The following is a 16,398-nucleotide window of genomic DNA, read 5'->3' on the forward strand; positions in this document are numbered from 1 at the left end:
CAAGACAGAGACCTATCATTTAGCTAGCAACTATAGAGACGGAATTTCCAATGGACGGTCTGAGCCTGGGCGCACTCCTGCCGCACTGCTCCTGTCCCGGGGAACATGGACACGAGCAGCTGAATGGAGAGCAAAGCCTGTGCAGTTTTCTAGAGAAAGCTGACGAGCTGACAAGTCATCCTGCCAAGGTTGGTGGGTGGCCTGGAGCAAGGGGGTGCTGACCAGCAGGGCTCCATCTCCTCCAGGCTGTGGAGGGCAGCAGGCTGGCCAGCGCACACTTGGCCAGGCTAGGAGCGACCCTCTACTCCCAGCCTGTGCGCTGTGTGTGTATCTGTACCTATGGGTGTGTGTTCTCAAAGACTGACGGACCCTTCCAGGACTTGGGCAAAGCTGCTCAGAAACTGGGCTCTAGGCCAAGCAGAGCCAGTCCAAGTCAGGCTGGCCCACACATGTGACCTGGTGAGATGCCCCCAGAAGCTGTTGAGAGCAGTTAATGCAGCTGCAATGTGCAGGCTCAGGCGACAGGTGGCAGTGCGAACTGCTTCAGCCATGCCACGTTACCTGTGAGCCAGGAGAGTGGGGGGTTCCGCTTGACAGGCGGACACCCGACCTGGGTTGGAGGCACTGGAGCAAAAGAGGAGAAGGTCAGTGACGTGCGTGCTCAGGAGACAGGACACAGAGCCACAGGTACAGGATGGAGAGGCAGGCCTGACAGGGGCCAGGCTCCTTCGGGCACAGATGGGGTGCAGTGGAGAAAGGAACATAGCTCTGATGGGAAGTGTGCTTAGGACAGACCACCGAGCCTGGACAGTGAAGGGCAGCAGCTGGCCGAGTGTGCCTAGTCATCTCTCCTCCCTTCTGGACACTCCAAGTGGGAACTGGGGGCCTACGGGTCGAGGGACAGAACCCAGGACCCTGCCAGGCTTTTGAGGCATCCCTGCAGAGAGAGAGGCAGGGGAAGACTCCCATGCCTGCACGCCCTCCTCAACAAGATGTCCCCAAGTTGGACGGATGAGAGGCACTCTCAAGAGGGGCAGGCAAGTCCTCTCCAGGCCCAGGTTTTCCCAGCAGGGCCCACCGGCCCTGGAGCCCAGCTCTGGAGCCTTGTCTGTCCCGCACCATGAGGGACAGAGGACACAGGGGATGCGCTGAGCTGAGTTTCAATATTCATGGGTGCCTTGCCCCACCAGGGGTCCCTTTTCTCAAAGCATAGTGACAGGCACAGCACAGAGGTTCTCTAGGAGCTGCAGCAGCCACCCACCCCACCAGCATGTTCCTCAGCACCAAAGTGGACTTTCACTCTCCACCCTTCCGAGGTCAGAGGGCTCTCGTGGAGGGAGGGGCTAAGCTAGGTGAGACTTGGGCCTTGTACCCCGGCCACAAGGCACCTCTGGCCAGGGAAGCCTAAGCCACCCAGGACTGCAGAGGGTGCCAGGGCGGCCAGAATGGCCCTTCCCTGGACCTTCCGTAACACCCCTGGGGAGGGTGCCCAGTTCCCCCTTTGTCTGCCCTCGAGGCCTTTGTGCCACTAGAGCTGACCGCTAAGCAAAAGATGTGGCTGAGACCCCCGAAAAGACAAAACCATCTGCAGCCCACCCTGGCACACAGGCCCTGGCCTGGCTCCCAACTACGGGCACTTTAGCACCCAGATTCCCTGTCCCAGTCCTCACAAGCAGGGGCCCATAAGCCCACTCCACCTGCCTCCTACTCTCCACCTGTGTCAGTGAGGGCCCCGGGGGCTGGCTTGCCCTGCTGGTCCATTCTGCTCTTGTCACGCTTCCCCCTGCTCGAAGGCCATTGACCACTTCCCACTTCCTATCACACCAAACTTCATCCCCTTTCTGGGGCTCCCGACACACCCCTTCCTCCGCACGGTCCTCCTCCACCACGGCAGGCTGGTGTCCTCCCCACCTCAGGACACGCCTTCCGCTGCCCCTAGGTCTTTGCTCAAAATCCCCCTCTCGTCCCTTCCCCTCTAGGCCCTGGACCCTGTCCAAACGGGCAGGTCACTCTGCTCTTCCTGGCCACTGCCTCCGGCCTCACCAGCTTCCCTATGCCTGAGCCACCTGGTTACTAGCCACCGGGACTGCCTTCCACCGATGCCCGAAGGCAGTGCAAACCCAGCCCAATGACTCACCACAGGGGACAGAGGTCAGGGCCATGGTCCCGTAGTAGGAGAAGGCACCCGTCTCAAACTTCATGTTCTCCTTCCCTGCCTCCACCTCCACCTTCCCCTGGAATCACAGAGTTCAGGGTTACAGAGTGACAAGAAAAACAACCAAGGGGGAAGGCAAAGGACGAGGCGAGAGGAGGAAGTGAGGGAGGAACAGGAAGGTGGTGGGAAGGTGGCGCAGGAGGAGCTCCAGGCCCTGACCTGCAGGCTTGGGCTCAGGAGAGGGTGGTCCTCAAGGGCAAGCAGCGTCTCTGCAGCAGGAGGGAGGGAGGGAGGGCACCGGGGTGGGGGGTGATATGGTATGGGAGGGGCAGGGGCACAGCCCACCTGGGCCCAGCGTCAATGGTGCCCACCTGCAGGATGAGGATGAAGTAGTCGGCCGGCTTATTTCGGGTGTACAGGTAATGGAGGGGGTGGTACTTGTTGTGCTCATCAAACTTGAGTTCCTGAATGACGTCTGGGTACTTGAGCAGCCGCAGCAGGATTTTCTCTGATACCAGAGAGCGGCTAAACTGGGGGACCTCTGTAGGAGGAGACAGAGGAGATTCATATGGGGCCAGGCTGGGTGGCTCTCCAGCTTGGTCACTGCTGTGCCTCCACCCAAACTGCAGCGGCCACTCTGTGCTGACAGGGCTCCCTCCCTGCTGGAGCCTGCAGGTTCTGTACCTCGCTGGGAAGGGGGCACTCGTGGCTTTGGTCTGGTTAAAGTCTGTCTGCCCACCTGGGCTTGAACAGTGGCTCCTGTAGGAACAGTGCATGACCTTGGGCAAATTTCCTAACCTGTGTCTCAGTTTCCTCATCTGTAAAATAGGGATGAAAACATAGAATGGGAAGCAGGCACAGTGGCTCATGTCTATTGTCCCAGCACTTTGGGAGGCCAAGGCAAGAGGATCACTTGAGCCTAGGAGTTTTAGACCAGGCTAGACAGCATAGTGAGACTCATCTCTACAAAAAAAATTTTTTTTTTTTTTTTTTTTTTTTTTTGAGACAGAGTCTCACTCTGTTGCCCAGGCTAGAGTGAGTGCCGTGGCGTCAGCCTAGCTCACAGCAACCTCAGACTCCTGAGCTCAAGGGATCCTCCTGTCTCAGCCTCCCGAGTAGCTGGGACTACAGGCATGCACCACCATGCCCGGCTAATTTTTTCTATATATATTTTTAACTGTCCATATAATTTCTTTCTATTTTTAGTAGAGATGGGGTCTCGCTCTTGCTCAGGCTGGTCTCGAACTCCTGAGCTCAAACGATCCGCCCACCTCGGCCTCCCAGAGTGCTAGGATTACAGGCGTGAGCCACCGCGCCCGGCCTCTACAAAAAAATTTTAAAAAATTAGCCAGGCGTGGTGGCATGGGCCTGTAGTCCCAGCTACTCTGGAGGCAGAGGTGGGAGGATTACGTGAGCCCAGAAATTCAAGGCTGCAGTGAGCTATGATCAGGCCACCTCACTCTAGCCTGGGTGACAAAGTGAGACCCATCTCTGTCAAAGGAAAAAAATACTTCATAGGGTGGTTGGGGGGTAAATGGGATCCCACGTGTAAAATGCTGAATAAATACTATTATAATTGTCATTACTACTACCAACATCAATATCCCTACAGGAAAAATAAAGAAGGAATTACGGCGGTGGCTCACGCCTGTAATCCTAGCACTCTGGGAGGCCGAGGCGGGCGGATTGTTTGAACTCAGGAGTTCAAGACCAGCCCGAGCAAGAGCAAGACCCTGTCTCTACTAAAAATAGAAAGAAATTATATGAACAGCTAAAAATATATATATAAAAATTAGCTGGGCATGGTGGCGCGTGCCTATAGTCCCAGCTACCCGGGAGGCTGAGGCAGGAGGATTACCTGAGCCCAGGAGTTTGAGGTTGCTGTGAGCTAGGCTGACACCATGGCACTCTAGCCTGGGCAACAGAGTGAGACTCTGTCTCAAAAAAAAAAAAAAAAAAAAGAAGGAATTATGGCACCTTTAGCAAGTGAAGGGTGGGAAGGAAGTGGAACTGGTGGGGAGGGGATGGAGTGGGCAGGTGTTTTCTAATCTGTCACCTGGGCCCCCAAGGGAGCTTTGAATCAGAGATGATGAGAGAGAAATGTCACTGAGCTAGAGGTGAATTCCTGCAGGAACCAGCGCACACAGGCAGAGGGGAGGACGGGAGGCATGAGAACAGAGCTGGACACAGGTTCTTCGGAGCGCAAGAGTGGGCGAGGCGTGTGTGCTGCACGCAGGCCCATGGCCCCATTCCTTCCTACTCCACAAGCCCCGAGGGGCCTGGCAAGCCCAGGGCCCCACCTCAGTGGGTATTTTCCAAACTAACTCTGATGCTTCTTAGAAGCTTGCAGTGACAGCCCATGAACAGCACACAATCGCAGGGAGAGCCCCAGGGATGGAGGGGACGCCTGGCCCCTCGTCTCCCGGGGGAGTAGCCAGAGGCCCAGGCCTTCTCCCTCCGTGACTGTACTTCCACCCACACAGGAAGGTCCTCCGCGTGCTCTTACCCGTGGACAGGAAGCGATGAGCAGCCAGAAGGAGCTGAGGGGAAATTTTCACTTTGAGTTCATTGTCAGCATCCTTGAAGGCTGAGAAGTCTCGCTTGTTCTTCTCAGCCACCCGTTTCCGGCTTCGGTTGTCAACTGCCAGAGGAAGAACGTGAACTGAGAACACTGTCCCCTGAGGACTTGGGAAGAGACTGGGACCTGCCCACCCTGCTCCTGAGCTCCCATCCCACGCAGGAGCAGCAGGCTCTGGCCAGGCAGGGACCAGGGCTGCCACCGAGGCAGGAGGCTGGGGCTGGGGGGCAGGGGGAGGCGCAGCAACATGTTCCCTCTCACCCTGGCCAGCACCAGGTACCTGGTCACTGGCTCACAGTGTGCCGGGGCCCCCTGTGTCCCTGCACTGTGGCCTTTCTACCTTGGGACACCAGATTTCAGATCCAAGCAGGAAAGAGATTTGGGGGCCTGTGGAGAGGGCTGAACTCACTGAACATGTCCGACTCGTCCAGGATCTCGGACTTGATGATCTCCTCAATGACGTCCTCCAGGGTGACCAGGCCCAAGACCTCGTAGAAGGGGTCGCCCTCGCCCTCGTTGTTCACCTTCTGCACGATGGCCAGGTGGGACTTCCCTGTGGGGACAATGCAATGAGTCAGACGAGAACACAGGGCCAGTCATGAGACTCCCTCCACCAAAATGAGAACACATCTAGGGTCATGAGTCACTGGGTGGGGTCACGGTGGTTTTTCCCTTTTCCACATTTTCTGAAGTTTCTACTGCAAACAGATATTGCTTTTATGAGAAGAAAAACTAAAAGTATTTTTTAAAGCATTTCATTAAGGACACTTATTTAAATAGGGTGAAAATGGCAAGGCCCTGCCTGGTGCTGTTTATCAGGGGCTCCCTGGACTCTGGGGGAGGGGAATGGCCTACACTAACAAGGGCACAGTGAGCCCTTGGTTGGGGACAGGAGTGTGCCAGTGGGCCACAGAGCTCCATGGACAGAGTGTCCAGGCTGCCCACCCCTCCAGGGCCGCAGGGGCCATGCTCACACTTGCTCACACAGCTCTCCTGGGCAGCCTCCCTGCAGGTACCAGGGGCTGCTGGGCTGCCCAAAGCAAAGGCTCTCATTCCCAAAGCCATGTGACAATTAGCCTACTGTGATCAGGCCGGGCAGAGACTATAATTAGAGAGGGCAACCCCCCCAACCCAAAGCTAGAAAGTCTGGAGGCAAGGGGGTAGGGCAGGACCCCCCACAAGCTTTGTGGGATCGTGTGGCTTCCCAGGCCCTCTTTTGGGGTGCCCACCCTGCTCTCATGCCCCAGTCCCAGAGAGCAGCAACAGGGGGACAGCCAAGAAGGGCTTGGCCCACTCTAGGCTGAATGGAGCTGTGTGCCCCACACGTGGGACATGGGTTTAGAGCAGCCTGAGGGGAAAAGCCCCAGGAGATCTGTGAGGTCAAGTCAGGGTCTCCTGAATGGCTTCTTCTTCACAATCCGAGCCACAGGGCCTCGCGCTAAGGGCCGAAGGACACATCCTAAATACTGTTGCTAAAGGATGTTTTCCAGTTCTTTAAGGGCACAAAAACTCCCCCAGCCCCAAGATGGGTTCTTCAGAACTCCTAGGGGCCCCTTAGGGAGAACAGAGAATGCTAGGTCTCACGAATAAAGTAAAAATTGTCACAGCACGTTCCATGTGATGAGGGGGAGGCCTGTTTTGTGACAGTTTTCACACACATGCCAGTCGCTATGATACACACATTCCTCACTATAGGTTGCTGGACAGAACTATGGCTGGATTGGATTCAAAATTCCTTAGAAAGGAAAATCTCTAGAAAGATTTCTAGAGAGGAGCCAGCAAGTACAGGAGATCTGCTAAGGCCACCCAACAGGGCAACAGCTGGGCCAGGACCCTGGGGTTCTTGCCCTGGGCCTGGGCAGCCAGATAAACCAGGTCACCAAACGGGGATGGGAATTAAAGCAAGACAGCTTTTATAGGTCAAGTATCCCTTCTTTGAAATGCTTGAGACCAGAAGTATTTTGGGTTTTGTATTATTTTGGATTTTGGAATATTTGCAGAACACAAACTGGTTGAGCACCCCAAATCCAAAAATTCAAAATCTAAAATATTCCAAAGAGCACTTCCTTTGAGCACCACTTTGGAGCATTTCAGATTTTGGGTTTTTGGGTTTGGGGTGCTCAACCTGTACACCTTCCAGATTGGCACCCTCTAAAAAACTGGTAGTGTCCAATGTTTGGGGAGCGGGGACAAACAGGCCCTCATACACACTCTGGTTGGTGACTAGGTGTAAGGGCACAACATCACAGGAGGCTAATTGGGCAGGATGTCTCAAAGTTAAGGGTCCCTAACCTTGGCCTCAGAAGTTCCACTTCTAGGAATTTACCCTACCGAGATGCAGCCTTCACAAAAGCAGAAAGCCACAAAAGCAAGGGGGTTCATGCCAATGTTCTTTTCAACAGCCCCAAATGAGAAACAATCTGAATCAACAGCGGCGGGGTGCAGGTACTCAACAGTGGCCACGGCTGCCCCGGGAAAATGTGGCTGAGCTGGATGGACGAAACACCAAGGAAACCCAAGATACGCTATCAGTGGAGGAGCAAGTCACAGGACACAGTGCACAGTGCCATCCGCCTGTGCAGAAATCAAAGGGGGCTGTGTGGGCTTGAAGTGCCCTGGAAATGTCTGACTGCCGTCAGTGGTCACCTTTGGGGCTACTTGTAGTTGGGGGAGGAGCCCTATTATCCCTTTCCCTATGTCCTTCTATTCTGTTCCATTTGATGGTCATGTTTTACTTTTATAATTTTTTAAAAACCAAGAAAAAATTAAGGGAAAAACAAAATTAGGGGGACAAAGGGAAACTGGTGAGAATCTCTAGAGCGAGCAGGGACCCCCTGTGCCTCCCACTGCCACAGGGAATGGGGCTGTGTCACTGGACATGTTCAGTGATCAGCACCTTGCTCAAACTCTAAGAAGTCAGAAAACATCCTTCCCCACTGAAACCTCTAATTGCTCCACAAGCTCAGACCAAATCCCCACCTACAAATGTCATGGGTGTACTGGGCCTCACAGGGAAAGGCTGGCGGCTTCTCTAAAGGGCAGAAACAGCCCTCCTGCAGATGAAATGAGCTGATTCTCTGAGCAGGAACTTGGTGCCACTCTTGCCCCCTGCCTCCTCTCCAAGGCCCCTTTGTGGCATCCACTGTTGTATATGGGCGCCCTCCAGTGGCAGCCACCTGCATGACAGGCACCCTTGGTGTGCAGCCCTGCGGCACCACATTCACCCCTGCTCTGTGAGCTAAAGCCCTGAGCACTGGCTGATGGCTGGCCAGGTGGGGTCCCACATAAAGGTTCCCAGCTAAGGGACCAGTCAGTCACCCTCTGCTGGGCCAGCCATGTGCCCCTGGGCTGTGTTTGCCTTTTTCTAATTTGTCTTCCCAGAGGGACAACTTTTTATTCTGGCAGAACCTTCTCTTGGCCAGAGAATATCCAGTCAAGGTCACTGATGACCTCCAATGGTGGGGTCTTATTGTCAGATGACTGCTGACCAAGGGTCACTCCCTCTCTTCTCCTGGAAAACTTTCCTCCCCTTGGCTTCCAGGACACAGCTGTCCCGTGTTCCTGACCTCAGGGGTAACTCCTCCATGACCACTTCAATGCTGGAGGGTCCAGGGCTCAGTCCTTGCCTCATGGCTTTAAATACAGCTATATGTCAAGGCGACCCAAATAAACATTAGCAGCCCTGCCCTCTCCTGTGCCCTCCAGGGTCCTCTATTCAAACACCTTGAACTTAACACAGCTGAAAGCAGAGCCCCTCAACCCAGCCCTCCCCATCTCCCTCCAGGGCAGCTCCGTCCCAGTGACCAGCTCACAGGGGAGTGCACCTGACGTCCTCTCCGTCCTTACCCCTCCTGGTTACCGCAGGAGAAGAAAGGTAACCAATGAGGGAAAGAGGAAAGGGATGCGGACTAGGGAAAGAATTATTTTGGATTTTAGAAATTAAGAATTTCCATACTTCAGAAATTACTGTTGACTTACCATTTAAAATAAGTAGATCAACTTAGGGTTTATATTTATGACTCTCATTGTATGGAACCTAATATAAAATTTTATTTTAATGAGCTACTTCATTTTATTATTGCTGTCCATTCAACTGGATAATTAGATTTTGGGAGTGGCTGAGGTGGAAAATGAAGCATAAAAATTTAAATAATACATCTACAGCTAAAAATTCCACATTTTTCAAAGTAGTCCCTTATTCAAAGAAAACGACTGAAGAAATACAGCAAAATGTTCATATTTGGTTGAGCCATATGAAATTGCTGATATTCGACTATTTTTGACCAGCAATTTCATATGGTTTAAATTAAGTATGGGGGAGTCAGGATGGTTTTTTAATAGTATTTCTCTGTATACAAATTCCAGGCAGGCACAGTGGCTCACACCTGTAATCCCAGCACTTTGGGAGGCCAAGGCGGGAGGATCACTTGAGCCAAGGAGTTTGAGACCAGCCTGAGCAACACAGCAAGACCCTGTCTATACAAAAAATAGAAAAATTAGCTGGGCACGCCTGTAGTCCCAACTACTCAGGAGGCGGAGGCAGGAGGATTCCTTGAGCCCAGGAGTTCAAGGCTGCAGTGAGCTATGATGACACCACTGCATTCCAGCCCAAGAGACAGAGCGAGATCCTGTCTTAAAAAAAAAAAAAAATTCCAAGTGTTCCATAATCAATAGTATTAATTTATAATCAGAGAGAAACACATACATTAAAATAACTTTTAAAAAAATTCCAGGGCCAGGTGCAGTGCCTCACACTTATAATCCTAGCACTCTGGAAGCCTGAGGCCAGAAGATTGCTTGAGCTCAGGAGTTCAAGACCAGCCTGAGCAAGGTTCCTGAGTGAGGTTCCTGGTGCTGGTCTGGAGGCCTGTACTCTCTGGGCAGGATATTGAAAGAGCTGAGTGGCCTTGGCAATCTATCCAACCTTGGGAAGCTTCAAAAAAAGAAGAAAAAATAAGCGGGGAAAAAAAAAAAAAAAGACCAGCCTAAGCAAGAGCAAGATCCCATCTCTACTAAAAATAGAAAAATTAGCAGGGTGTTGTGGCATGCTCCTGTATTCCCAGCTACTTGGGAGGCTGAGGCAGGAGGATCGCTTGAGCCCAGGGGTTTGAGGCTGCAGTGAGCTATGATGACACCACAACACTCTACCCAGGGTGAGAAGGTGAAACTCTGTCTCGGGGGAAACAAAAAAATTCTAATATTGCTTCCTCTGGGACTCGGGTTCCTGAGCCTTCCTGAATTCAAGCACTGCTGGAATGGGGCAAGTTGACTGAAGAGGACCCGAGAAAGGAGGTGCCTGGCCACGGCCGTCTCTGCTGTGTCCTCTGGGCCTCCCCGCTGCCGCATGCTTGCCCACTCTGCCCTTCGCCGACCTCTGTCCAGCAGTAGCCAGGTGGGACCTTCCCCTCCGCAGTGGGACAGCATGTGAGGCCTCCAGAGCCCTGGACGGGTGGCAGACTGCAGGCAGCCAGCCTCAGTCTCCCTCACAGTCCCCTTCCACCTGGCACAGGTCACAAACCAGGGGTCGAGAAGCGACAGGACCAGGTACTGTTGAGTTCCCCCCCCTCCCAGCATCGTCCCCTAACTGCCCCCTGCCACTTCTTTATCCTTCCGCCCTCAGCTCCCTCATTGGCCCTGGGTGCCTGCATCAGCTCTCGCTGCCCTGGCCCCCACACCGCTCCTTCCCTTCACCACGCTCCTCACCCTGCCACCCCGACCCCTCCCAGCCCTGCCTGGCCACTGTAGTGTTCCACACCCTTTGCTGGATAGAGAAAGGACAGTCCCCTGCCCTGCACAAGGCCCAATTTTAGCAAACTGCTGTGTCCTCCTCCCCACCATAAAAAAGACTTTACAGCCCCTCAGAGGCCATAAGGAAAACATTACTAGGTGCTGGGTTACAAAGTCCACAGGGGCCCTGAGAGGGCCCTACTCACCCGCTCCGGCTGCCTTTTCTCACGGGGAAGAACCAGAGGTCCCCGATCAGGCAAGGGCTTCCACCACCCATGAGGGAGTCCTCTGTGTCTTCCTTGATGAGTCTTCCCGCAGGTCCAGCCCCTGAGATCCCACGTGCCCAGGATGGTCCTGAGCTCTCAGGCCCTCCCATGGGAGAGGCGCAGGCCCAGCTGACTGGAAGCCACAGCACTGGGCCATGGGTCTGCATCCTCAGATGGCTGAGCACCCTGATTTCCTGGCGACCCCTCCTCTTTCCTCCCTTCACTGGAGCTTGGGCAGGATTAAGCTGGCTATTAATAGTGCTGACCTCAACCAGCAGGAGTGGTGGCCATCCCAGCAAGAAGGCAGGGCCAGGGTAAGAGAGGAGCCAGCCAGAGTGAGACAAGCCCCTTGCCTTCCAGCCTTGGGGAGGTTCGGGAGGGTTCATCCATAATCCTAGCAGGGCTCACCTACGTTGCTCCCTTCCACCCAGAGAAGCAGCTGGCAGTAGGGATAGTCAGTCTGGGCAAAGGCCAGAGACCAGAAAGCTGCAGTGGCCCAGCAGGCAGCCATACACACTCACTCCAAGACATCCTAGGGTTCCGAGGCTCCAAGAAAGCAAATTAGGTGCTGCCTAAGCACCTGGAGCAAAGGAAGGCCCCAAAGGCACAGGTGGCCATCCTAGACCACTGTTCCCTAGAGCCACCCTGGCAGGCAGAGCCAGGAGGCTGTGCCACCTTCGAGAGGAAACAGAGAGCCTGGCTGCCCAACCGCCCAGAGGCTGTCAGATAAGCTAGGAGAATTACATGGAAAAGAACACCGCAGCTGTCTCAGGGAGGACCAGCAGCCTGGGGAGGCCCAGCGAGGGAGCTGTTCAACCAATATGCAACTTAATACTGAGGCCACCCTTCATTTTAATGCAAAGTAAAATGTAAGACTATAGTGACTAAAACAGCACAGTACTGGAGAAAACAATGAGCGTTCACAAATAAATTCCAGCAAATTGGGAATATCATGTATAATAAATCTATAATTCTAAATCAATGGGGAAAAAAAGAGTATTCAATTAAAGGTATTGAGCTGACTGGTCCAATGTCACTGTTCAAATTTTTAAAGTGAACTATCATGTTTTAACCATCATATTCACCAAGATTTATGAGATTGGTAATCTCAGTGCTAGCAGGAGAACTACCCATTACTGTTGGGAGTTTAAATTTTTTCTTCAAGAATTTGGCAATATGTGTCAAACTGTAAAATGTGCAAGACCCTGGACTATCTCTCTCTTCCATTCCCAGGAAGTGACCTTAATACTAAGGAAATGCCCAGGCCAGCGTGCAAGGTGTGCCCAGGAGGGTGTGTCCACTGTTTTTTATAACATAATATTGCAGTCACCAAAAATGCCAACTGAGACATAGATTTATTTAATGAGATGGTGTTTCACAGTTTTGTAAAGCAAAAAGTTACAAAACAGTATAGTATGAGGGAGTATTGGTTTCTTTCACTTTTGCTTAAAGCATTTTACACACATGTACTTTATTTTTACTCTCATAATCAGAAACAATAAGAATGCTATTTTCACTTTGAGTGGGGGGAAAGCAATACAGTTTATTGCTGACTTACTAGAAGAAAATACACCAAAATATTCACATTTTGGATGATGGGATAAGGGTGATTTTCATTTTTTTTTTTTTTTTTTTTCGTTTTTGAGACAGAGTCTTCACTCTGTCTCCCTGGGTAGAGTGCAGTGGCATCATAGTAGCTCACTGCAACCTCAAACTCCTGGGCTGAAGCCATCCTCCTGCCTCAGCCTCCCAAGTAACTGGGACTACAGGCACATGCCACGATGCCCAGCTAATTTTTCTATGTTTAGTAGAAACAGGGTTTGCTCTTGCTCAGGCTGGTCTCGAACTCCTGAGTTCAAGCAGTCCTCCTGCCTTAGCTTCCCAGAGTGCTAAGATTACAGGCGTGAGCCACCACGCCTGGCCTCATTTCTTAATCATCTTCCATTTTTCTAAAAGTTTCAACCAAGCGCTGTGGCTCACATAATCCTAGCACTTTGAGAGGCCCAGGCGGGAGGATCACTTGAGCCCAGGAGTTCAAGGCTGCAAAGAGCAATGATCGCACCACTGCACTTCAGCCTACACCAGAGTGAGACTCCGTCTCTAAGGGAAAAAAAAAAGTTTCTACAACATACTATTATTTTTTAAACTTTTTAATTAAGAAATATAATCTGCACTTTCTGCCTCTTGGTTTCTGCATTCCACAATGTCACCGGAGCACAGAGCTCCATTTACTTCACTGGTTAGTTGTGCCAGGATGGATGAAACCCACTCCCTCCTGCCAATGGGCATACAAATTGTTGCCAATCTTTTTTTTTTTACTGCAAACAATGCTGCAGTGTAAAGCTGTACATCCATCATTTGACCCACTTGAATTATGATACATTTACAGACGTGGAGTTACTGAGCCCTAGAGTTTGTGTATTGGCAAATTTCATAGAACCCTCCAAAGTGCCTTCCCCGGCAGGGGTCCCACTTCACACTCTCACCAGCAGAAATCACATTCAATGGTTCTTGATTCATTCCTCAATGCCTAGCATGAGGCTGAATATACAACAGGTGCTTAATAAATAAGCTGTTCAATAAACACCATCAGTGAAAAATATTGCATTATAGCTGGTTATGAGGTTTTTTGTTTGTTTGTTTTAGAGATGAAGTCTCGCTCTGTCACCCAGGCTGAAGTGCAGTGGTGTCATCATAGCTCACTGCAGCCTCAAACTCCTGGGCTCAACTGATCCTCCTGCCTCAGCCTCCCGAGTTGTTGGGACTACCGGCATGAGCCACCATGCCGGCTGGTTACATTTTTACAACGAAGGAAATGAAGATGGAAGACAAGAGAGACAAAGGGAAAACAGAGGAAAATAGAAAAAAGAGAATTGATAGAAGACAGCGATGTGGAAAAGAGAAATGGAAATGTAGACATCATGGTCCACTTGCCAAAACTACAGAAGGGATCCACACGTAACTGACAAGATGCCCCAAGGCTTGCCCAGCCAACCCCAGCAACAGGGCACAGCACAGCCAGATAACCTGCACAGACTTCCAGTGCACCAGGGCCGCCTGGAGCCTTTTAGAATGGAGTCTTCAAAGCTGTGCTCACCCTAAGCTATGGTAACACTTTCTAACCCAAAATAAACAAGTTTAGCTTTTGTTCACACACACTGACAGTGGGCCCTGGGTGGCTCTGCATGTCACCATGGGAAGGGTCCCTTGCATGCACTCATTCACTTCCCAGCAAACTCAGGTGAACCTCAGATGAGGTGCTCTCAATCACACAGATTTACAGTTTAGGGTGAGGACAGTACTTTTTACCAAATAAATCCTCACAAAACGGATAGTGGCTTAACACGATCCCTGCAAGGAAACAGGAGATTGAAGAGAACATGAATAAAGCAGAGAGCCTGCAATACAGCCTCTCCTCTTCAGCCAACCTTTGTACCACAGCACAGGGGAAACAATAACCGTCTAGCCAGGACTGCCTCGGGCTTGGCCAAGATAGTTCCAAACTGTTAAGAATACTATCTGAAACAGACTTATAGCCACTGTCATTAAGATGAGTCATTAAGATGAGTAAGTGTATTTTGTGCCTTGAGAGAGTACAGAATAGGTGCTAGAAATAACATGAAGGGATAACTGTTAGCAACATATTTAAAAATAAAGGTTATTTCATTTTTGTTTCTTTAAAAAATGTGTTTGTTTTATAATATATGTACTAGTAAAATAGTGTATGTATATAATTTTTGAATGAATGGAAGTACAAACTAAAATAAAATGCTTTTTCTAATAGGGGCACAATCAAAAGTTTGGAGAGCTCCCTTAGAATAGCCCTGTAAAGATGGCCACACCTCGGCTGCGCCTTTGCACAAGAGACATTGGGGTGTCCCCCTCATGGTCCACCTCCCTTCAGCCACCAATCTGTCTGGGTGAGCATGTTCCCAGGAGGGGGGCCCGGGAGCTGCTCCTACCTCACCTATTGCCTGACCCACTGTTCACAGGAGGAAACTAGGGCTCAGAGAAGTCACACCCAGGGTCACACTGCAAGGGGGCAACCAGGCTGAGATACAGAATGGGATTTCTGCTCCAAAAGGACTTCTTTTAACCCAAGTGCCCAGTGGGTGAAGCTATTGACAAAGTGATAACAGGGACCCTAAGACTGGTCCCTTACCCTGGGGACAGGTCTTCATGCCTTTGATTTTTCATTTAGCCAGTAGTCTCTAATTTTTTAATCTTTTATTATGTTAAATGTCAAATATATGCAAAAGTAGGGGCAATAATATAATTACACCCTCACCTAATTTAAACGATTAATAGCTCCTGTGGCCAAACTTGTTCCCTCTATGCTCCAACTTGCTCTACTGGCTGATTTTGAAGCAAAGCCCAGATTCTATCTGTTAACAGATCCCAATCCCCATTAGGCTCTTAAACTGTGCCTCTTCCCCCTTTTTTCATATGAAAATCCTTTGTGTGTAAATATATTTGACTATATTTCCATATTCTTAAGATAGGAGTCAAAGGACAGTTTTTTTTTTGTTTGTTTTTGTTTTCTGAAGTTATCCAGTGAGTCCGTTCAGACCTAACGCATCCTGCAGGACACAGCCAGGACAGTTAGAAGGGCTTGGCATCACATCAGGGATCAAGAATCCAAAAATGGCAGGTTTAGGAACAAGGGCTGTCAGAAGGCAGGAGAAAAACACAGAACTTGAGCTATTTTATGCAGCAGAAGAAAATGAAGTTGGGAGAAGAGTGAATTGTGTCCTGCCCCGATGCTGACCTGGCTGATAAGCTGGCCTCTGGAAGTGGGATCTCTCCAAAGGAAGGCACGGGCAGGCGTGTGGCCAGGAGGTGCCGAGGGGTAATCCCATCAACACCACCAGCAATCCCATCAGCACCACCAGCCTCCTTTTGAGTTTGGACCCCTCCAGCAAACTGCCTCTTCCTTTCCACCTCCTGCTCTCTTCTTAGGAGGTCCTGGGGCCTTTTCTCCTGAACTGCAGTGCTAGAAGCATGGCTCACAGCCATCTAGCCTCCTCCCCCAACAGCCCTGGCCCAGGAGGAGCCCCTTCCTCATCCCACCTTTGCTTGATTGCTTATAGAGACTCACAGCTCGCTTAATACCTTGTGAGGCACCCCTCCTTTGTGCAACCGGCTAACAATCCACCGGCAAATCAATCTAAAATTTGGATCATTAATGAGCCTACATGTCCCATGTTAGTCATAAATATTTAATAGGAAATTCTGCTAAACACTTTGCTGACATCAAGATACATTTAGTCTGAGATTAGCTTTCCACTGAACTAATCTAGTAATCCTTACCCCACCCCCTACCACACACACAAGAAATAAAAAAGAGCATTTTTCCCCTTAGTTGGTTCCTGGTAATCATACATCATTTCCAAATGTTTACAAATATTAAAAATCATTCTAGACCTTGATATCAAAACCTAAAGAGGGGCCGGGCGCGGTGGCTCACGCCTGTAATCCTAGCACTCTGGGAGGCCGAGGTGGGCGGATCGTTTGAGCTCAGGAGTTCGAGACCAGCCTGAGCAAGAGCGAGACCCCATCTCTACTAAAAAAAAAAATAGAAAGAAATTATACGGACAGCTAAAAATATATATAGAAAAAATTAGCCGGGCATGGTGGTGCATGCCTGTAGTCCCAGCTACTTGGGAGGCTGA

The 16,398-nt window shown here is 50.9% G+C and overlaps 1 protein-coding gene across 1 annotated transcript in view; it reads right to left on the reverse strand.

Annotated features, from left to right (window-relative positions):
- CNNM4 (cyclin and CBS domain divalent metal cation transport mediator 4) overlaps positions 1–16,398 on the reverse strand; it is a 39,258-nt gene that overhangs the window by 5,339 nt on the left and 17,521 nt on the right. Inside the window, exons 2-5 of the mRNA XM_069495348.1 lie at positions 5,143–5,286; positions 4,662–4,796; positions 2,527–2,696; positions 2,138–2,234 (exon numbers count right to left, since the gene is read on the reverse strand). Of these exons, the coding sequence (XP_069351449.1) occupies positions 2,138–2,234; positions 2,527–2,696; positions 4,662–4,796; positions 5,143–5,286 (546 nt within the window). The remainder of the gene's footprint in view (positions 1–2,137; positions 2,235–2,526; positions 2,697–4,661; positions 4,797–5,142; positions 5,287–16,398) is intronic.

This window comes from Eulemur rufifrons, chromosome 19 (genome assembly GCF_041146395.1).
Source record: "Eulemur rufifrons isolate Redbay chromosome 19, OSU_ERuf_1, whole genome shotgun sequence".
NCBI lineage: Eukaryota > Metazoa > Chordata > Mammalia > Primates > Lemuridae > Eulemur > Eulemur rufifrons.